The sequence below is a fragment of the Plecotus auritus genome, assembly GCF_963455305.1.
Source record: "Plecotus auritus genome assembly, chromosome: 3".
Lineage (NCBI taxonomy): Eukaryota > Metazoa > Chordata > Mammalia > Chiroptera > Vespertilionidae > Plecotus > Plecotus auritus.
In genome coordinates this window covers 175,367,128-175,389,736 of record NC_137772.1, presented here as the reverse complement: position 1 = coordinate 175,389,736, position 22,609 = coordinate 175,367,128, and the positions used below count along the sequence as shown (strand labels likewise).

The 22,609-nt window shown below is 44.5% G+C and overlaps 1 protein-coding gene across 1 annotated transcript; it reads right to left on the bottom strand.

Moving 5' to 3' along the window:
• Nucleotides 1–5,208: 5,208 nt before the first annotated feature.
• On the bottom strand, nucleotides 5,209–21,630 carry CELA1 (chymotrypsin like elastase 1). Its single transcript, XM_080662914.1, has 8 exons — nucleotides 21,466–21,630; nucleotides 20,700–20,782; nucleotides 19,430–19,530; nucleotides 18,291–18,416; nucleotides 16,608–16,744; nucleotides 14,947–15,092; nucleotides 8,107–8,256; nucleotides 5,209–5,362 (listed from the first exon to the last, which is right to left on the bottom strand). Exons 1-8 carry the CDS (start codon nucleotides 21,503–21,505, stop codon nucleotides 5,345–5,347), a joined length of 801 nt encoding a protein of 266 aa, XP_080519040.1. The 5' UTR covers nucleotides 21,506–21,630; the 3' UTR covers nucleotides 5,209–5,344.
• Nucleotides 21,631–22,609: the final 979 nt, after the last annotated feature.

Here is a 22,609-nt window from a genome sequence, read left to right as displayed (position 1 = left end):
AAGTGCGGTTCCCAGCATGCCTCGCATCCGCTGGTGGGCGGGCCTCCCACTTCCCCCTGCGGGGGCGCTGCCCCTGGGGGCTGGGCTTGTCCACCCCAGGCCCCTCGGGACCACCCGAGGCCCCTCAGGACCACCCTGAGGTCGCCCCAAGAACACCCTGAGGCCCCTCAGGACCACCCTGAGGTCACCCCAAGATCACCCTGAGATCGCCCCAAGAACACCCCGAGGCCCCTCAGGATCACCCTGAGGTCGCCCCAAGATCACCCTGAGATCGCCCCAACACCACCCCGAGGCCCCTCAGGACCACCCTGAGGTCACCCCAAGATCACCCTGAGATCGCCCCAACACCACCCCGAGGCCCCTCAGGATCACCCTGAGGTCGCCCCAAGACCACCCTGAGGTTGCTTTAAGACCACCTCGAGGCCCCTCAGGATCACCCTGAGGTCGCCCCAAGATCACCCGGAGGTCGCCCCAAGACTACCCGGAGATCGCCCCAAGACCACCCTGAGGTTGCTTTAAGACCACCTCGAGGACCCTCAGGACCACCCCAAGGACACCCCAAGACAACCCGAGGCCACCCAAACCCCAGTGCAGCGAGCCTGGGCCCATACAGCGGCCACCCTGAGACCCACCACGAGGTTCACGTGGAGGCCCACTCGAGCCCAGCCAACACGGATCCCTGAAGCCCTCCCCTCCGCCCAGCACGGTGCGTGTGGCGGGGGCGGGGCGGCCCAGAGCAGCAGACGAGGGGCCAAGTGGGGACTTGTGGAGCTCAGGGTGGAGGCTGGGCCTGTTCGGAAGAGGCCAGAAACTTGGCCCGCCCTCAGGCAGTGCTCACTCAAGACCAACTTCAAAGATCTCCAGCCCTAAGGTATGGGAACACCAGCCCCACTGAACAGTTTTCAAATGGAGGCCAATTAGCTACAACTATTGGTGCTGGAAAATAAGGAAGAAACAATGGGGTAGGAAATATTGTGATTTTTCACTCAGCAAGAGTATTTATTGTTTGGGAAAGCTCCTTTCACTTATATGGGTATGTATACTGGGTGGCCAAGTAAAATGTACTTTCTTATGTCAGGTTACCTATTTTAAAGACGGAAAGCCTCTATCAGAGAGGTTGGCTCTAAGCCTAGAACTGGTAGGGACAGAGTCCACACCTGAATTTGAAAGGGAGGAACAACTGAGGTAGAGACAGAAATGGAGGTCCTGAGGAAAGGAGAGGATCTTATTGAAAAAAAGAATGAGGAGGAGAATATGGAAGCCTGTGCTGGGGCTGGAGAGCAAATCTTTCCAGCTTGATATAAACTACAACAATGTACTAGAAGGAAGCAGAATGTGAAGACAGACACAGATTGTGAAAGTTGGGGTGGGACCGCTGCTTTTACAACTGTTGCTTCTCTCTGTAGGTCTCCAACAGGAAGTTACTCTCTGACCTGTTTGAGGGGATAGCTGAAAATTAGGACACTAGATTTGGAGGAACCATTTACTCAAGGATTTTTCAGTGCAGATAAAATTCCCTTACAGAAGGGAAGAGGGTCAAAATACCACTTCCTAAGGAATGGGAAACTGGAGGCCTGGGACAAAATTGGAGGCCCTTGTCTATTGTTTTCCAAGTCATTCCCCAGAGTGGACGTACTACACTGAGGATCAACCGTGTGACTGGCATTGCTGAGTGTTGGGAAGCCAAAGATGAATGAAAAACATTTGATCTTTAACCTCAGGATGCTTAATGTCGACAGATGGAAAAAGGTTGGTAATCAGATGATCATAATGTTATGTTACATGTGTTATTCATTTATAGAGCTAGAGCCAATATTTTCAGGTAATAGATCAATAGAATTTATTCTGGGTGTTAGTTGTGAGGATGGTCTGAAGAAAATGGAAGGACTTGATGTTGGATGGGGAGACGTGGGGGAGAAGCCCAGAGAATGGTGGTGTTGTGGGGACACCTGAGAGAAGATGGTGATAACAGGTGTGTCACTGGCAGAAGGAGGCCAATACCTGTGTCACTCTCAGGAATCTGCAGCATCATCAGCAGTGCAGCCCAGCCACTGCCTCCCAAGAAACTCTCTTCAGTGCTAATCTCTCGGGAACTGAAATTGGTGGTCACCAAATCATGTAATATTAGAGCACAGACGATCTTTAGAAGCTAACTAGATAGGGAAGTTGAGTCATAGAAAGGGCTGGTGGCTTTCCCAAGGTTACCCATCCCTCAGTATGGAACTGAGATCAGGAATATAGGTATCCTGATCCCAGCCCAGCTTCTTTTTTTTTTTTTTTTAAATATATTTTATTGATATTTCACAGAGAGGAAAGGAGAGGGACAGAGAGCCAGAAACATCGATGAGAGAGAAACATCGATGAGCTGCCTCCTGCACACCTCCCACCGGGGATGTGCCCGCAACCAAGGTACATGCCCTTGACCAGAATCGAACCCGGGACCCTTCAGTCCGCAGGCCGACGCTCTATCCACTGAGCCAAACCGGTCTCGGCTCAGCCCAGCTTCTTGATAAACTTGGACCCTGGTCAGTGAGCAGACACAGGTAAAAGCTGCCAAAAACAAGACTGGAGCTGTTCCTATCGCTGATGTGGTGTGATCAGGCTACTACAAAGTTCTGGGGAAGGGAAAGCTCCCAAAGCAGCGTCATCACGAAGGCCATATATTTCAGCAGAAGAGTTGAGGAGAAGATTAAGGGTGTTGGGGGTCCTGTGTCCTGGTAGCTTTAAGCCACATACTAGTAGAGAGAAGTTCATTAAATGCTCACAAGCGCTTTTCAAAAAAAATTATATATATCCTCAAACTAAGTATGAGTTAGCACTTCAAGGCTGAGACTAAACAGTATATACACTGTTCCAGAGGCCTCTGCTGACATAGGAGCCTACAAATTCCAGGACCTGTCTTAGCCGTTTCTCCTGCTATAATGTCAACTACCCTGGTCCCTCTTGTCTGGTCTTCAGTAACTGCTATAGAAAGTGGCTTCTCAAAATGGGTGCCTCAAGGAAGCCCCGCAGCTAGTGAGGTTTGAGGAACTAGCTTCTGTGGGAAAGGGGAAGGAGGATTCTAGGAAAAACCATGGGAAGGACCAACACCACCCCGAGCCCCACAGTGCTCTTTCACTGAATATAAGGATTTTAAGCTGCTATATCAGCAGTATGCAGCTCTCTTCATTGTGGTTGGAATTAATGACACTAAGAATGAGATGGCGATTTATGAATTCATCCATAACTATGTGGAAATTTTAGATGAATACTTCAGCCAAGTGAGTGAATTAGATATAATGTTTAATTTGGATAAAATATACCTCATTTTGGATGAGAAAATATTAAATGGCTGCATTGTAGAAACAAATCAGGCAAGAATGCTTTCCCCTCTACTAATTCTTGATAAGATGTCAGAAAGCTGAATAATGGAAGGCTCTGCCAGGCATCATCGACATAGGAAATGAGAACATGGAATACCTCTCAACATCTATAGCCCAAAAGAATCTAGAAGAGCATACATTGCAAAATGGGGCATCCTTTCAAAGACATTTTAATCTTCATCCAAGGACATGCTTTCTATTTGTTTTAGAGAGAGAGAGAAACAATGATCTGTTACTTCCTACATGTGCCACCACCTGGAATCGAACCTGCAACCTAGGTATGGGCCCTTGCCACCTTTTGGTGTACAAAACAATGCTCCAACCAACTGAGCCACACTGGCCAGGGCCAACAACATTTTAAATATGTTTTTTTTTCACAGTTCCTAAATGGAAAACAAAACTGTATTTTGTAGGAAGAAACCTTTTCTGTGAGAGATAAGTTTTATTTTCTAACCATAAGCATTTCCCCCCACTTGTTTAAATTTTGTTAAATAAAATTGTTAGTCTCTGCTTCCCTTTGCAAATTAAATTCAGGAAAAGCAGCATGAGGTGGGAAGGAAGTGTGGCAGTTTTTTATCAGCCAATAAAAATTTAAAATGACTTAAAAAAATAAAAGGTTGCTGCTTCTCATCCTCTTAGCCTTCTCTTCTCAGTTTACTCTTCAATCTATGGTAGACCACTCTAACAGACTGAGCCCTGGCCAGGATGAGACAAATTATCAGCTTCCTAGTTCTCTGTGGTTTATAGAACTCTGGGTCAGGTTGCCTATTTTAGTCTCAGCCTTGAAGTGCTAACTCATACTTAGTTTGAGGATATATATAATTTTTTTTGGAAAAGTGCTTGTGAGCATTTAATGAACTTCTCTCTACTAGTATGTGGCTTAAAGCTACCAGGACACAGGACCCCCAACACCCTTAATCTTCTCCTCAATTCTTCTGCCTTCGTGATGACGCTGCTTTGGGAGCTTTCCCTTCCCCAGAACTTTGTAGTAGCCTGATCACACCACATCAGCGATAGGAACAGCTCCAGTCTTGTTTTTGGCAGCTTTTACCTGTGTCTGCTCACTGACCAGGGTCCATAGTTTATCAAGGTTGACTGTTGGGCAGAAGCTCTGGTTCCTCTTTAAGTGGTAATTCCTCATATCAGCTTTCCCCTAGTAACCTGGGTGATAGTTGTCCAAGTTGATCCTAAGATGTTACAAGCCACCAGTATTACCTCGGCCTCCCAAGTGCTTCTGGTGCTTGCGATGTGGCTGTGGCTGTGGCCATGGCTCACATGAGGCCCCATATTATTGTCTCCTCTCCCTTTTTGTTCTGCCTCTTCCCATTAAATCTTTATTTTCTTTGTTCAACATTTTCTTTTCTCCTTTTTTCTACTTTTTTACTTCTTAGTCTTTCTAATTTGCCACTTTCTTTGCTGGCACCTGACCTATCACCTAATCCTATACTCCTGTCTCTAGTGTATCCTTGTGAGAAGTTTCCACCATCCAGAACCTTGGAGTGAGCACTTGTTCTAGGCACTGAAGGGGGAAACAAAAGAAGAAGGAGCCTACAGTGTACCTGGAAGATCAGAACACATTTTGTCACTCAGGAACATTTAAAAGTACTCTGTGCCTTTGTATATAGAAAATATGCATTGGAGGGCAGATGGGTAGATTAATGGATCAGTAGATCCTAAGATAACTTAAAAAGGATAATATAAAACCACTCCCACTTGGCTTAGTTTGTGAACTGATAGAGGTGGCAGCAAATGGAAGAACCAGCCCAGAAATGTGGTGAAATCCAACTTGGGACCTATAACTACATTTTTCTAGAGAGCTTAATTACAAATAAAAAGACACAGGTTGGTAATGTGTATGCAGTTTTATTTGCATTTCTGTATCTGGTTCAATAGTCTCCTAGAATGTTTTTTTCTTGATGGCCTCAAGTCCTGCTGCGAATTAAAGTATTATCTTGGCATGGCTGTTGTACTCAGGAAGATGTTCAGTTGCTGGCAATGACCTGAAGGAAAAGCAAGTTATATCCACAGTCAGTTATTTCTGCCTACATCCTTTCTTTTTCCTTCAGGGTTCCTAGTTGAATATGGCTCTATACAGGGTTTATAGGGAGTTAAGAGGTTGTAGGGCAGCTGTGTCAAGACAATTCATTCTTATGGACATACTAGTGTCTCAGTTCACGGATTCATGCACATTGAAAGGAAATTAATTAGAAGAAATATTTTAATATCATTATTCGCCCTTTCTCTATAATAGAAGTGTCAACCAAATTCACGATCGACAATGACAGATCAAAACACACACGTGTGATTGGCACCAGTGAGAGCTTTATATGTATTGCACATGCACAAGTCAACTTAGCCTTTTATATATATAGAATAAACTTGCTTAATTAGACCTGCTTTCTGATTTAGCTAACCTTTTTCCAGCCCAGTGAAGTACCCCAACTCCTCTTTCAGGTAATTGTCAGCAACACAGCAGTAAATAGCAACATGAAGCACATTATTATTGTAGATCATGCAGGGAGAACAAAGAGTAAAATATTTAACTGCAGCAGTGTTTGACTATATTCTGCGCAGTGAGAAAACGTGAAGTCATTTTCAAGGTCCACCATTTCTTACTTCTTTTCATGCGGGTCAAGTTTCTAAACATTCTAAATCTCCATTTTCTGGCTAATGAAAAGAAAATAGGTTTCTACTGAGTCTCCTATCTACCTACTCCAGGACTTCTGTGAGGATCAAATGTGATGAGACGCGTGAAGATGCTTCACAAACATTTGGTTAAAGTGTAAAATGTTTGCACCTGGCAATAAAGCAAGTCATGTTCCTGGGTTGAAGAAACTCCAACAAGGTTAGTCGCTAGGGAGAGGAAGCTGGGCGTTGCTATGTGACGTAATTACCCCGCACCCACAGCGACTGTTTCTGATCCGGGCTGGGCTGTGGGCCACATTTTGCACCATGGGGTCTCAGCTGCGATTTGGTAGGGTATTGCTCCAGGGTGGTGGCAGGGCCTGTGTAAGTGCTGGTTTGTTGGAGCGAGATCTGTGGTGCTGTTTATTTTTAAATGACCAGTGTGGCATCATGGCAGCTCCTGCATTGAGTGTCTGCCCCCTGGTGGTCAGTGTGCATCATAGCTACCAGTCTGATGGATACTTAGCCTTTTATATATATACTAGTGGCCCAGTGCACGAAATTCGTGCACATTAAAAGGGGATTAATTAGAGGAAATAATTTAATATTGCTATTTGCCCTTTCTCTATAATAGAAGTGTCAGAGATGAAAGAAAATTAGTAAAATGTATATGAAAACCTTCCTCCTGTCAGAGTCTGGGGTGCACCACGGGACCCAGAGTCAAGTCCCCGCCCACCCACATGTGCTGCAAAGTCTCGTGAGACCCAGACCTGGCTGCCCCCCCCCATTGGGCTAGATCCAGACCTGGCCAGTCCCACCCTTGTCAAGCCCTGCCGGGCAGGGGGCGTAGCCTCAGGTCCCCTGAACCAGCACCAGGATGGGGGTGTGGCCTGAGGTCCCCCAGCCCAGATCAGGGTGGGGGGCATGCCTTGAGGTTCCCCGTCAAGCCCCGCCAGACAGGGGGGGGGGCTCAGCCTCAGGTCCCCCATCAAGCCCACTGGGCAGGGGGCACAGCCTGAGTTCCCCCGACCCAGCACTGGGGGTGCACCTTGAGATCCCCTGTCAAGCCCAGCCAGGCGGGGGGTGGGGGGGGGGGCGCAGCCTCAGGTCCCCTGGTGCTGGGGCAGGGAGGGCACGGCCTGAGGTCCCCCATCAAGCCTTGCTGGACGGGGGGTGCAGTCTGAGGTCCCCCGGCCTGGTGCTGGGGTGGGGGGCATGGCCTGAAGTCCCCTGTCAAGCCCCACCTGGTGGGGGCGCGCAGCCTGAGTTCCCCCGACCCAGCACTGGGGGTGCACCTTGAGGTCCCCTGTCAAGCTCAGCCAGGTGGGGGGCATGGCCTCAGGTCCCCTGGCCTGGCGCCAGGGCAGGGGGCATGGCCTGAGGTCCCCTGTCAAGCCCCATGGGGGCGGGGGGAGGGTGTAGCCTTAGGTCCCTGCTGATAGCTTGTGAAGGCTCCTTATGGGAACTTGGCCTCAGCTGTGGGTGCAGCCATCTTTGTGATGGTGTGATGGTCAATTAGCATATTCCCTCTTTATTAGTTAGGATAGATATCCAGGATTTAGTGGCAAGGACAGACTTTGCAATGATTGTGAGTTAATGTTCATACCACAAGACTCCAGAATGAGTTAGAAGGCTGCAAGGCACAGGTGAGATGACTGTGAGGCTCTCCCACTAAGTATCAGTAGAGTCTCATCTAACCCTCAAACATTGTTTAAAGTGGTAAAACCTCTTTCCAAAGGGTAGAGCAAATTCTCATAATGGGAGAGATTGTTAGTGCCTCTTCCCTTGCCCAGGAGAATGCAGACCTTCTGAAGCTGTTTTCCCCTTGACTTTAACTTAGGACAGCAGTGATAAATGCCTGGTTCAGATCTGTTGTTACCACCATCTTACCCAAAGCAGTAAACAATATGGTGAAGCCTGGTTAGTGGGTATGTGAAGGGAAACTCAGGATGGTATCATTATTGAGGGAAAGTGCACTATGGGGGGAAGGGAAAGGAGTAAACATATGAATGTGATGAGGAAAATGATGGTTTCCCCTGCCCAACTTTTGCTCTCCAACCCAGCCAGTGCACAGATCTTCAGGTGGCCCTATTTCAACCCATTATTTGAGATGACTCACATTATTCATCCAAGAGATGTAAGCAGAGACTCGGGTGAAGACTGTGGGCTTCCTGGAGACATTACAGCCCTGGCTGGACACAAAGCTGGTCACTCCATGGACAGTATACTGACCATTCACCAAGCAGTGGAGGGGGCCTCCAGAATCACCCTGCAGGAAATAAAAGCAGAGTCCTGAAATTCCAGATATTTTGATCTTTGGGCCTTTGCTCTTGCTTACACCCTGCCCACCCCCATCTCTGTAAAATTCTGTACACTTTTAAAACTCCAATTCAAATCACCACTTGCTTCATAATCCCACAATCAAGATGAATCTCTTCTTCCTTTCTAAACAACCACAGTACTTCTTCCTTTGTTTTGCATTATTTTTGTCATGTTCTTCCTTGCATTTTGGTTTCATAATTTGTTTCTACCTCCCACGCATAGCTAAGAGCTTGAGACAGGAGCTATGTTTTGATGATAATTTCCTTTCTACAATGCAAACACAGAACTTTGAACAGCTACAAGTTTAATAGTTTTTATTGACTTAAGTTGAACCTAGGATGGGAGAAGTAGGGTGTTCTAATGATTTATTTATCCCCAGCATTTAGACCAATGGGTCTAATTAGACTTAACATTTAAACACAGGATAGGTAGTCAATACATGTTAAACTAAACTGGGGTAAAGAGGAGAGAAAGCAATGTATTGGGTAATGGTTACATGCTCAGACTTAGAATCAAGAACCTGGGTGTATAGAATATGACCTTGACATGCTTCTTACTCAGTTCCAAGAATGTCAGTTGTATAATAATGGACATAAAATTGGAAGTTATTTCTCAGGAGAATCTGACCAGCACAAGAGAACAGACCTAAAGATACTGACATTGAAAGTCCCCCCAATGAAATAGCTTAGCCAGATCACCTGACAAAGTAGTTCACTATGGATAAACCCCACCTAAATTCAGAGCTACCTATCTACTTCTTAACCACCCCACTCTAAAGTAAGAGCAGATGGTCAAGGATTACCAAACATTTGAAGAAAGCCTCTAATATAAAAATAAAAATCAAAGGAAGAGACAAAGAAATAAACAAACAAAGGCAACTAAGATTATGCAGGGAGAAGAAAACAAGCAATAAAACTATGATTAATATTGTATCCATGATACAAGAACAGCATACTATTAATAGAACATTTGAAAATAAAAAGAGACTTTGGAAATTATGAATATGATAGTAGAAATGAAATATTGGAAGTATTGGAAGATAAGGTAGAACAAACAAACAAAATATAGAGAAAATAAGAGGACCAGTTTAGGAGGTAAACTTAGGAATAACAAATTCTAGAAAAAGAAAATAAAAATGGAGGGGAGGAAATACCAACAATACACGTTTTCAGAAACAAAGCTCTGGAGTTTCCAGAATGAAAAAGAAAGCTAGTAAGTGTCCCTCATGATGAATGCAAATAGACTCATACCAGGACACAGAACACTAGGGACAAGAGAAGATAAAATAGGTCACTTACAAATTAATTGAGAGTATGGTGTTGAATTAGCAATAAGTTGAGTACATATTATGCAAATAAAAAAGACAATTATTATTTTCCAGGGAAAACAAAGTTATGCAGGAAATGAAAATTAATTCTAGAATTCCTGGTTTGGTTGTGAATTGCATTTTACATAATTATAACAAACATTAAATGTTAACCTAATAAAAATTATTTTTGGAGTTTGAGGTGGTGATGGAAAAAGTTCATGCTTGGGGGCAAGTAAAAATGTGTAAAAGGAAGAGATATCCACATCTCTCATAATGCCTGAACTGAAAAATTAAGTAGCAATATAACTATATATATTTTTAGAGAGGTATGGAAGTAGAAACCAAAAGTCAGCTGAAAAGAGTTGAAAGTAGTTCCTTTTAGGGAGCAGGAGCTCAAGTGGTAGAAGGAACACAATGACTATTTTTTTCCATTATATTAAGCCTCATAGTTTTATTTGCCACCTTAAGCAATTTAATATGTATAGTTTCAATATAAGATTAAAGCTAAAAAAAAAAAAAAAAAAAAAAAAAAGAACTAGAGAAAGAGACCAAAAGTTCAAATCGGGATTTGTTTTAAAAAAGGAACTAGCTGTACTCCACCTGAACTAATGTTTAGGCAAAGTAGATGTTTTGTTTAGATTATTGTACTCAAAACAAACAAAACAATCTAAACCTCTTCTACCCAAATTCTAATAGGGATTTGAGAGTACTTCGGGGCTATAGGACAGGAAAGTAATTGAATTATATGTAATACAATGTCTTATGCTAATCGATCTGAAAAGAAACAAAGGCTCTGGAGAGATGGAGGGCATGGCTGAGGATTTTAGGGCAGGAGGAAGAGACAGACAAGAACTCAGTGGGAGTATGTGGATTGAGGTCAGAGAAGCTCAATGAATTCACTCTCAGGAAAGGGGTTGGGAACACAGAAGTCTGAAAACCTAGAGAGTACACTATTTGGAAAACTTCAGTGGGAAGGGACCCAGAGACATAATTATCTTAGAGAATTGTCTATTTGGAGTGGCAACCAGAAGAGAAGTACTCTAGTTTTTTCAGAATTCAAGACCCTGGGAGAGAAGAAATTAGGACACATAGAGAACACCACGGATGAGAAAAGACCATACGAGGACTCAGCAAGGTCACCATCTGATAGCTAAGGAGAAAGGCCCAAGAAGAAACCAAACCTGCTGACACCTTGATTGGACTCCCAGCCTCTAGAACTTAACATTTCACTGACCTGACCTTAGTTTCTCACCTTGGGTGATTGTTGACCTCCAAGCAGCAGAAGACAATAACCCAGTTTTGACTAAAAGTCACAAGATTAAGCCTGGCTAACTAACCCCCTGGATAACATCTTAAGTTATGTGTTAGCTTCTGAGCCCTAAAGCTGGATGATACCCTTGGCTACCTCTCTTTGGAACCGATTATGGACAATTGGACTCTTCAAAAATATTAATGGCATGAAAGACAAAAAATACAGTAAAATAAAAGTACGGGACAATAAAGGAGACTAAAGAGATATTTCTATTACTTAAAAGATATTTCTATTATTTAAAAAACTATAGGCCTGATGCATGAAATTCATTTGGGGTGGGGGGATGGTGGGGTGTGTCCCTCAGCCCAGTCTGCGCCCTCTCGCAATCTGGGACCCCTTGAAGGATGTCTGATTGCCTAAACCAGCCACTTGGGCCTAAACCAGCAGTTGGACATCCCTCTTGCAATCCGGAACCCCTTGCTCCTAACTGCCCGCCTGCTCGCTCCTTAACGCTTGGCTTGCAGCTCCTTAGTGCTGCCAAGGAAGTGGGGGAGGCTCCAGCCACCGCCATTGCGCTCACCAGCCGTGAGCACAGCTTCTGGCTGAGTGGTGGGCATGCTGTGGGAGCACACTGACCACCAGGGGGAAGCTCCTGTGTTGAGCGTCTGCCCCCTGGTGGTCAGTGTGTGTCATAGTGACCAGTCATTCTGGTTGTTCTGCCTTAAGGGTCGCTGGGCTTTTATATATATAGATAAAATTTAAAAAAGACCCTGGGAAGTGAATTAACTCGAAAAGGTTAAACCTTAAGAGGTTATAGGTTAAGCTGGCTGAGGAGGACCTGAGAGGTTGTCTTAGTTTCTTTTTTTGCCCCTCCTTGCATGTAAGGTTCCTAGGATACAGGACTATTAAGTTTTAACACTGGAAAAGTCCTGGGAAAACTAGGATGATTTGGTCACCTTACTTCCATAGTACTAAGTGCTCACAAAAAAACAATCTTTTGCTTCTGTTATTTCAGCCAGCCTACCAGCCTCCTGCTGGCTTCTCTTCCTCCTTCACCTAGCTTGGACCTTGCATTTGATTTGCAGTCTTGCCTTTTGCCTGGTAATGCAGGAAAGCCTAGTCCTTGGATTAATCCATTCTCTACAACTGGATCTTTGAATGGTTATTGTGTAATCTCTAACCTTAGCCTATCAGTAATATTTTGGAGGCCACTCCTTCTCCCATTCACTTTAATTAACCCAGATCCATACAGTCCTTTCCTCTTTAGTTTCAACATCCAGTTTGACTCTTACTTCATGAGTAAATAGAAGCAGTAATGCAGAACACCTGTCAACTTCCACGTACCCAGCATGCACACTCATGTTTATGCACATTTTGGCATCCTTCTCCCTGCCCAAAGCCAGCTCCACCTGTGCTCTTGGTTCCATCTTTTTTTGTTTCCACTGGGAGCTTGTGCTATCCATTCATTCCCTCTCTTTGACTGTATAGGATCCTTCTCTTTCTGCCTTTTTAACACACTTAATTTTCTTCCCTCTTAAAGGGTCCATCTCCTTCTTGACTTCTCATCCCTCTTAAAGCTACCAGACTTTTTTTTGTTCCTCTCTTTCACCCAAGATTCTTGAAAGAGCGTTCTACATTTCTTTGCTATGTTTTTTTAAAAAAATATTTTATATGTTTTTATTGATTTCAGAGAGAGGAAGGGGGAGAGAGAGAGATAGAGACATCAGTGATGAGAGATAATCATCAATTGGCTGTCTCTTGCACGCCCTTCTACTGGGGACCGGGCCCACAACCTGGGCATGTGCCCTGACTGGGAATTGAACCGTGACCTCCTGGTTCATGGGTTGATGCTAAACTGCGGAGCCACACCGGCTGGTCCCTTGCTGTGTTTTTATTGCTTCTTCTTCCTTACCCTTAAGCCTCTGCCATCACCACTCCACTGGAACTGTTCTTGCCATAGTTGCCAGTGACTCATCCACTGCCAAGTAGTCACTTTCAGTTATCTACTGTGGATCTGGCTGCACTGTTTATTTGTGATGACCTATCTGTATTTTTTGAGATTTAATAAAACTCTTATTTTTCTCTTGCCACTAGTCCCTCTTAGATCTTTCTGGGTTCTTTGTCTTCCACATATCTCCCTGAAGCACTCTTGTATTTATGTTATTGCAGTTCTGCTAAGTCACTGCTCTTTTTCTAGTGGTTTCCTTGGGGGTGAGGGTTGGGGTGGGAGTGTCTCAGTTGCTATTAAGGATATTTCTAGCCCAGCTCTCTTACCCAGGTTCCGCTTTCTTTATATCTAATTTCTTACCAGTTAACTATACCTGAATACCCCACAGGGATATCAGACTCAACTTATCCAGAACTAAACTCATCACCTTTCCTCTCAAATCCTATAAATCTTGTCTCATTTGAGGGAGCAAACCTCTCCCCCAAATAACTTAAACCAAATGCCTGTAGGTCATCCCATATCCCCCTTCTTCCCTCTTCTCCACTGCCCTAATTCAGACCCTCAAATTTTTTGCCTGGATAATTACAATAGTCTCCTAACCAATCTCCATGCCAATCTTGTCCTCTTCAAAAACATGATTATCTTGTCATCAGAGAGTGCTTCTAAAAGGCAAATCTGATCATGCTGTTCTCCAGTTTGAAACTCCTCAATAATTTCCCAGTACCTAAGTGATAAAGTTCATGTCCCCCAAGCATGACATTTAAAGCCCTACGTCATGTGGCTCCTACTTGCCCCTAGTGTCATCTCTTGACATTCCCTAGTATGGCAATAGTTTATGTTCTAGCTCAAGGAGTCAGCAAACTTTTTCTGTTAATGGCCAATAGTAAATATCTTAGGCTTTGCAGGCTCTGCTACAACTACTCAATTCTGTAAAAGCAGCCATAAACAATACACAAGAAACAACTATAGTTTTCCACTAAAATATTTTTATGAACATTGAAATTTTATATTTTTCACGTGTCATGACATATTATTCTGTTATTTTCCCCCCAACTATTTAAAAATGTAAAAACCATTTTTAGCTCAAGGGCCAAACAAAAACAGGCAGCAGGCTGGATTTGGAGGCTTGTGGGCTTCGACCTCTGCTCCAGCTAGCCGTAGGGAACACCCTATAATTCTGTATGTGTCCTACCTAGGTTCTTGGTCCATGCCTTTCTTCATGCTGTACCTCTTTCTGAATGTCTTTCCCTCTTTCTCCTGTTTAACTCTCAGGACTCACTGCAGATTCCACTTTCTCAGGGAAGGAAAGTCTTTTCAGACCCCAACAGTTAGAGGTAAGTACCTATTTTTTGGACTTCCCTATCACCTGATGCATATCTTTATTGTAACACTTAACCATGTTATATTACAATGTTCTCTCATATGTCTGCTCTTCCCACTTCTCCACTGTGTTTGATTTATCTTTGTATCCCTAGCATTTAGCACAGTATCTGGTATTTTATTTAGTAGCTAATCAAGACCATTTGTTGAATTGCATTAAGAAATCTGTAAGATGGTGTATTGCTGATTGATCTTGTCTAAAGAGAAAATTCTGTTTTATTTATACTATTATAAAACCATTTGTGCACTTTCCCCTACTATATTCACCCATATGTATGGCTGTAAATACTGGTGAGGTAAAAGAGTGGAAATAGAGGATCTATTGATCATTGATCAATAGATTAATCATTGATCAATAGATTGATCATTCTTGTAGCTCCTCTAAGGGGAGCTACCTTATACAAAATTACAACCATCACTCCAGGCTTAGCCCCACTGCATCCATAAAATGTCTAGGTCATGAACAAATTCTAAAGAACATATACCAACACAAATATTAGACCACATACAAGCTTTTGAGGTGGGGCCTCTAGGCAAGATGCATTTTTAAGATTTTTTTTCAACTTTGAGATCCTGTGAGCATAGAGTTACTAGCCAAGAATCATTCTCATTCAGAAACCAGAGTAGAAAGTTGAATCTGTACATGGGGTGTAAGTGTGGAACAGCAGGTAAGGAAAAGGTGGGAAGTGGTAGGCAGAGAGCGGAGGGTTCTAGGGTGGGACTTTAGATACTTTCTACATATGTTCACCTGGCATCCAGAGCGAGCTCCATCTCCTCCAGCGCACACCATGGTGTTCTTCACAGTGGAGCCCCAGTAGGAGGAGCTGGAGCAGGTGGCATAGTCCACAGTGGGCAGGTAAGCCTGCTGCAAGGTCTGGGCCAGCTGTCCATTGGCTAAACAGGACACACAGCATTGGAGATCAGGCCCAGATACTATTCAAGGGAAAAACCTTCCACATTCTCCCAAACCTTCCCAAGCTCTGACGAAAGCTGAACTCCAGGCAAGTTCCTTCTTTCTGCCCACTGCATGTCATAGATCCTCCTTTTTTTTTCTCTTTATATGGAATCAACAGGCTCTTGCCTTTAGGGAGTCATCCTTGATTACTGTTCCCGGGTTCTAAAAAACCAATCCTAGCCCTAGCCAGTTTGGCTCAGTGGATAGAACATTGGCCTGCGGACTGAAGGGTCCCGGGGTTCCAGTCAAGGGTACATGCCCGGGCTGCGGGCTCGATCCCTGGTGGGGGGCGTACGGGAGGCAGCCAATCAATGATTCTCTCTCATCGTTGATGTTTCTGTTTATTTCTCCCTCTCACTTCCTCTCTGAAATCAGTAAAAAATATATTAAAAAACACACAAATAATACAGATTTGAAAAAAACCACAACCAATACTACTCCTGCCTTTTTTTTTTTTTTTTTAACTCATGGGATACTTTAGTGAAGTAACTAGAATCATTTTTTGATAACTTATCTGCCTGTCCTGTTTTTTCCTTACACTATATACCCCATGAAGCAGAAATGGGACTGTGCACCCTTGTTTGCATTTCTTAAGAGCTTGGTGCAACTTTACTTTATCTGGCTCTTTGATTTTTCAAAGCCTTTGCACATGAATTATTTCTTTGGATTTTTACAACCCTTTCATGTTAAAGATCATGAAATTGAACCACAATGACATTAAGTGAACTGAGAGCAGAGCTGGATTAGAAGTATGTCTCTCAGCTCCAGGTTTTCCCAGGAGACTGGCTGCTCATAGCAAGGCCTTGCCTCTCTTTCAGAGCTCAAATACTGCCTGGTGGCTGATAGACTTCCATGTCAGGCCTAACATCTCTGCCCTTCTTAACTATCTCTGCTCATAGCCTCTCCCACCTTTCTATGCTATCTGAATAACATTCCCTACCAGAAATTTTCCCATGATGACCAGAAGCAGGTGGAGGCCTCATCTGCATTGACTTTTCTGGACCTACAGCTACACTGGTTCACTCACTCCAACCCTAAACCCAGCGACTGTCTATGGAGGTAGAACAATGGTGTAATGACTACCAAAGTGGGAGCCAGGATACCTGGGTTCCAGCCCCAGATCAGTAGTTACTAACTAGTAATGTGATCTTGTACAGAGTGTTTAATTTTCTTTGGCCTCAGTTTCCTCAGGCTTGTATATAATACCGAGTTAAGTAGTGTGGTTTGTTGTTGTTGCTGTTGGGTTGTTTTTTGAGTTATTAGAGTCTATGACTCTCTACCTTGATTCCATTGCCTGTTCTTAGCTTGATTTCATGTCTCAGTTATTTTATCTCTGGTTCCTTTGTGGTTTCTTGGCTTCTGGCTATGAATACCTAGTTTCACAGAAAATTGTACCCTAGAAGCTCAGCTAATCAAGATTCATGTGGTAGATGGTGCCCATGTAGGTGACTTACTTCTGGTCCTGCCCCAGCCTGTGATGTAGCAGGGACTATTGTTAGCCAGGATGGTTCCCTCCCGTGGCAGAACACCCAGCTGGACATAGTTGTTGAGGGTAACACTCAGGGCCAGACGCAGTAGGGCGATGTCATAGCTACGGGAGGGAGGAAAAGAGATTGCTCATTTGTGGGCCAGCTGCCCATGGCTGAACAGGTCTCAAGTCTCAGGCCTCAGGCCTCAGGTGGGCATATGGGCAGGCCCTCCCCTAGCCTTGTGTCCCCACAGAATTGAAAACCAATGATTCTGAAGAAGGAGGGAGCTGACTTGCTAAATCTCAAACTTGAGGCATTATACATTGGATTGTTTAGGACTTTATATATTTAATAGCAGCACCTGCTGGTGAAGTCTTGGTATTGTAGTCTAGCTCTGATGCCTGCAGCCCTGAGGAGTGGAGCTTACATCTTAAAAAAAAAAAAAAAAAATATATATATATATATATATATATATATATATATATGTGTGTGTGTGTGTGTGTGTGTGTATACACATATATATATATCTTAAAAATGTATATTTCATTTCAGAGAGGCAAGGAGAGGAAGAGAGAGATAGAAATATCAATGATGACAGAGAATCATTGATTGTCTGCCTCCTGCATGTCCCCTACTGGGGATCCAGCTTGCAATCTGGGAATGTGTCATGACTGGTAATAGAACCAGGACCTCCTGGTTCATAGGTTGACATGCAACCATGGAGCCACACCGGCCAGGCTGAAGCTTATATCTCTCAGTTGTAAGTGGGGAATCAGGAAGGAGCAGAGTGGTGCAATGATGATAGCAGAGACGTTTTCAAGGAAGAAAGATGTAAAAATTTGTGTGGTTCTGAAAGCTCTGTAGAAATATTCCAATTACTTGAACCGATCCCAACCCCCATATTCTATAGAATTGACCACCATTTTGATGACTTCTTTTCCAAAAATGTACAGCTCAGTCTTGGTGGAGTTTTCACATGTAAGATTCATTTTAAGAAATTTACTTTTGTTGATAAAGTCTATTCCATAAAATCCTATATAATAAAAGGCTAATATGCAAATCGACTGAATAGCAGAACAACTGGTCACTATGATGCTCACTGACGACCAGGTGGAAGACGCTCAACACTGGAGCTGCCCCCTGGTGGTCAGTGTGCTCCCACAGGGGGAAGTGCCGCTCAGCCAGAAGACCAGAAGCCGGGCTCATGGCTGGCGAGCGCAGTGGCGGTGGCGGGATCCTCTCCTGCCTCCGCAGCAGTGCTAAGGATGTCCGATTGACAGCTTAGGCCTGCTTCCCATGGGGAGCGGGCCTAAGCCATTGGTTGTACATCCCCCAAGGGCTCCCAGACTGCGAGAGGGAGCAGGCCAGGCTGAGGGACAACCCCCCCCCCCCACCAAGTGCACAAATTTTGTGCACCAGGCCTCTAGTAAATAATAAATAACAATAAAAAGAGAAACATTAAACTCTGCAGAGAAAGAGCTTCAGGTGATCCAATCATGTAAACCAGCTTAGATCAAATAAATATCAGAAATTTTTAAAAATTCTCAAATTCTCCAAAATATGAATTCTCAAAGTCCTCATGGATGAATGTGAAGAAAGCCAAAATCCTGTTGCTAGTTAGTCAGTCCTCCACTTCGCAGCCCAAGGCTAGCCCAGTCTTGCCCTTACCCGGCAGCCACGTTATTGCTGTTCCAGTATGGATGCACCACGATCTTCTGCACATTCACGTACTGCTCAGTACCATCATTCTGGCTCAGGTTGTGGTCTCCAACCACCACACGGAACGTCATTTGGCTGGAGTGACAGAAGAAAGCCATGAGTGATCCAGGATGTCCAAGCCTTCTCTTTCCCCCTTAGGGAAAAGTTGGGAAACCTTATATCTTATCTCTAGGACAGGAACTCATCTTATCTGGTCCAGCAGAGGAAGGATGAAAAATCCTGGATGACGAGGAAATAACAAGCTCCCTCATTTCCTAATTAATTAACATGGGAGGACAAAAACTACCATCAACTTCATTTTCCCAGTTTATTAAACTAAACATCATATGGTGAATATAAATGAAGTAATGGCTTTTTAGCTCACAGAGGAATTTTGAGGAAAGTATAAATTTCTAGACTAATAATTCTTAAAGCATGGTCCCTGGAACAGCAGCATCTGCTTGACCTGGAAACTTGCTACAAATGCAGACTATCAGGCCTCACCCTGGACCTACCAAATCAGAAAATGCTAGATGGAGTCCAGCAATCTGTGCCTGCCAGGTGATTCTGATACATGCTCAACTGAGAACCGACCATTGTGCCATATGAAAAAATTGTTACCAGCCAGCAGTAAAGATAAATTTTTTAAAAAGGGACATCTGGGGCGTGGCCATGGGGGGATAAGGACACATAGGTAATACCTTAATCAATAAAAAAAGGGGACATCTGTAATATTTTCAACAATAAAGATCAATTTAAAAATATTGTTACCAGCCAGGCATTGACTAGGCCCTCAAATATTTACCTCCTTAACCCTCACAATAACTCTACAAAGTAGGTTTTATTACCTCACTTTAGAGAGAAGAGAAAGAGGACTTAGAGAAGTAAGTTATCTAAGGTCATATAGCTGGAAGAAGGTGGAATGAGATTTGAACCTGAGCTTGCCTAATGCCAAAATTTATACTTTTCATTTTATTGTACTGCCTTCCCACAGGCCTCCAAACAGACTCTTAAAGTCTTGCCCTGGTGGTCCAAGATACATATTTATCCAGAAGGGCCAGACTCTTCCCCTCCAGGGGCTCAGTAAAGCTGGTCTTTGTTTTTCTCACTTGTCCACACAGTGAGCAGCTGTCATCACCCAGTTCGGTCTGATGAGGGTCCCTCCACAGGTGTGATACCAGTTACCTCTAGACCAGTACTGGAGGGAAATCTAGACAGGGAGGAAAGAAAGGAAGAATAAGTGGTGTTTCTTAAAAGCCTTTGCCCCAAATTACGTTACCCCTGAAATTTCTGCCATCCCTCAAAACATTCTCCAACTTTCTGGGCTAGAAATGGCAAATAGATTTCATTTGATCTGTCAATTGCTATTGATTGATTGGTCGTGTCTACCTGGTGTGGTAGCGAGAAAGGGTGTGTAGATGAGCTGGGATCAGCAGGAAAGAGTGCACCATTGTTTGGCGATGTTTGCTGTTTACATGGATGGGTGTCGGGAGGTAAAGGCATACACACAGAGTGTATCTGTCCCCCCACCCCAACTCTAGGTTGTTGCAAAGGGCCAAGAACTCATTTCCTTCTACTTCCATTTTCTCTTGGGAAGGAAATGTAGCTATGGATTTGCTCTATCACCTAAGACCCACAAGCTTAGGTCTCAGAGCCTCCCCTCCAATGTTTTCAAGATATACCCTGTCCCCTCTACTTCAGGGAATATTTAGAAATACCATTGGAATGTTCATTTTTATCAGTTCATGTCTTCTTCAGCACCTCATATTACACAATAACTTCTGAAAATTGGGTCTCAAACTTTTGTAAATTGATTAAATTCTAATTGTAATGATTCCTCTCAACTTGCCAATTTTATACATTTAGAATTGCTTAAATCAGAGCCTAGCTGTCCTGTTATGAAAGTGGAAACTCTTTAAATAGCCTAATAAACAACACACTCTTCTTGGGGGCAGGAGTGCACTTGAAAGCGTGACACATACTGTGTGAAGGTGTGTGTGTGTGTGTGTGTGTGTGAGTGTGTGTGTGTGTGTGTGTGTGTGTGAAATAGTGTCAAGGTATATGGAGTCTGAAGTGTGGTTCTGGCACACAGTCTTGGTAATGTGGCACAAATGGTGTTGCTGGGAGTGTAAATGTGATTTGTGTTTAGGTGTGTGTCTGGGAGAGTCAGTGTGGTTAGTGTTTAAATTCCCTCCTTCAAGCCTTTTGCACTTAGTAAAACCACCTAAGCCTGGTCCCATTCATCTTTAAAATCTAGAATTCAGGCAGTTGGAGAGCTTCCTGTTGATAAGGACATACACAAACTCCTGTAATACTGTGTATCAGTGCCCAGGCAACTCTTATTTTATTGGAAGTATGGGGCTGTGAAGAAACACCCACCTGAGAGGGCCAGGAATTCTTCCGGGCCTCAACCCCTCCAACTACCCGGGCGTTCGTTTCCGGGAAATCCTGGGTGCTGTGTCCTTTGTGGGGCAGAAGAAAAGTGAGTGATGACTAAGCATGGGGTCAGCCCGCGGTGGGGATGGGGAATAGCAGTTGTGCTTTGTCTGCAAATTCACAGTTCCTCCCTAGTAAATGAGCCCCCGCCCCCGCTGTGAGTTCCCTGAGCCCCTTTTGAAAGCAGGGGAGTCTGAGTGCCTTCTGCTTTCCCTGGGTGTCCTCAGAACTCTGGCATGCTGTGAAGGACCTACCTCAAATCACCAGGCTGGGGCCTCAGAGGCAACTTGTCTCAACCTTCCTCAGGCCTGCTGGGAACCCCCTCCTTCTTGACTACCGCCCTCCCCCCCAAACAAACAAACAACAACAAAACACACACACACACACACACACACACACACACACAGTGCTTGGGCAGGATTCTCCAGGGGGCATGGACAGGAGTGCTCATCCCAGCCAGGCACCTGCTGAGGATGTCTTCTTGTCAGTGGGGGTGGTAGGGAAGCCCAGGCCCCTGGTAGAGGCTTTTCTGCTTCATGAGGGGCCTGCACAAGAGTGGCCCCAAACTTTTCTATCATGGGCTCCAGGAGAGTAAAATTTTTGCTAGACTTACAGGCAGTGTCCTACCTGCTCTGGAGTAGAGAGCAGGTCTGGGCTTAGGGATAGCTCTGACCCTCCTGCTAGAACTCAGGCCACATGACCCACTCACCATAAAGGACCAGGGTGGCAAAGACGAGGAAGCTCAGCATGTTGCCAGTGGAGTAGACCACAAGTGGCCCCTTACCATGACCCAAGCCTTATTATACTCCTCTTATCAGCAGCTTTGCTAACCTTCCTGTCAGTTGGCAGGGCTGCGGGTGGAAGGCAGGGAAAATCACAGGTGACATGGAAATACAAATGAAAAGATTTATTTTCAAGTAAACTATCTGTTATTCAAAGACAGAACAAGGTCAGGGCTAAATTAATTATCTACTTTCAGTTGAAAAGCATCCAACAAAACCTTTTTCCGAAGTAAGGTGGAGAATCAGGACTGGTTTTTCCTTCAGGGTGCTCCCCTAGTAGCATGTCACTGCCTCACTGTCCTCAGTGGCACTACAAACACAGAGACCTATCCCGTGCACTAGGAGGTGGGGGTAAAAGAGGATTGGAGGAGGGAAGAGTGACTAGCAAGAGGAAAGAAGAGTCAGCAATATCTCCCAGTGCACAGAGGGAGATGGGACGTGTACATATGTCTGTATGCATGCAGACATAGGTGTAAATGCAGGGAAGCAAAAGCAAAGCAGGTGCATTAGAGAGAACTCTGTGGAAGAGGGTACTAGGAAACAGGCTTGGGGAGACTCAGAGAGCTGAAAAGAGAGCTCCCAGAGGACAATGTGGGAGAGTTAGAAGAGGGAGCCCTTAGGATAGCGAGATAATTTGAGGGTTATAAGGGTAGAGGCCAGGGGGAGCAGAGTGGAGGAGTGGGCATGTCCTGCAGGAGGTGAAAGCTCTGCCCATCAAAGTCAGTAGAAGAGGAAAGAGGGAGATGCAGTATGCCTTGAGGTAGGCAGAGGACTTTGGGTTGGGAGGCCCTAGAGCAGAGGACTATGGATGTAGTGGTTGTTTTAGGCAGAGGGAAGCCGGGAAGCTTGGAAGTCTAGAGGGAAGCAACAAAGTCACCAGGTCCCTAGAACTGCAGAATTCAACTTTTCATGTCTGCAGATACAGGAGAGGCCTGGAAAAAGCTGTTAGAAGCAGCTCTGTACAAACAGTCACCTTTTTAGGTCCTTGAGCTAGTCAGGGGAATGTAAACTATGATGCTCGGGTAACCTGGAGGGCTCCCTCTCCAGTCCAGTTCCCAGCATTCTAACACA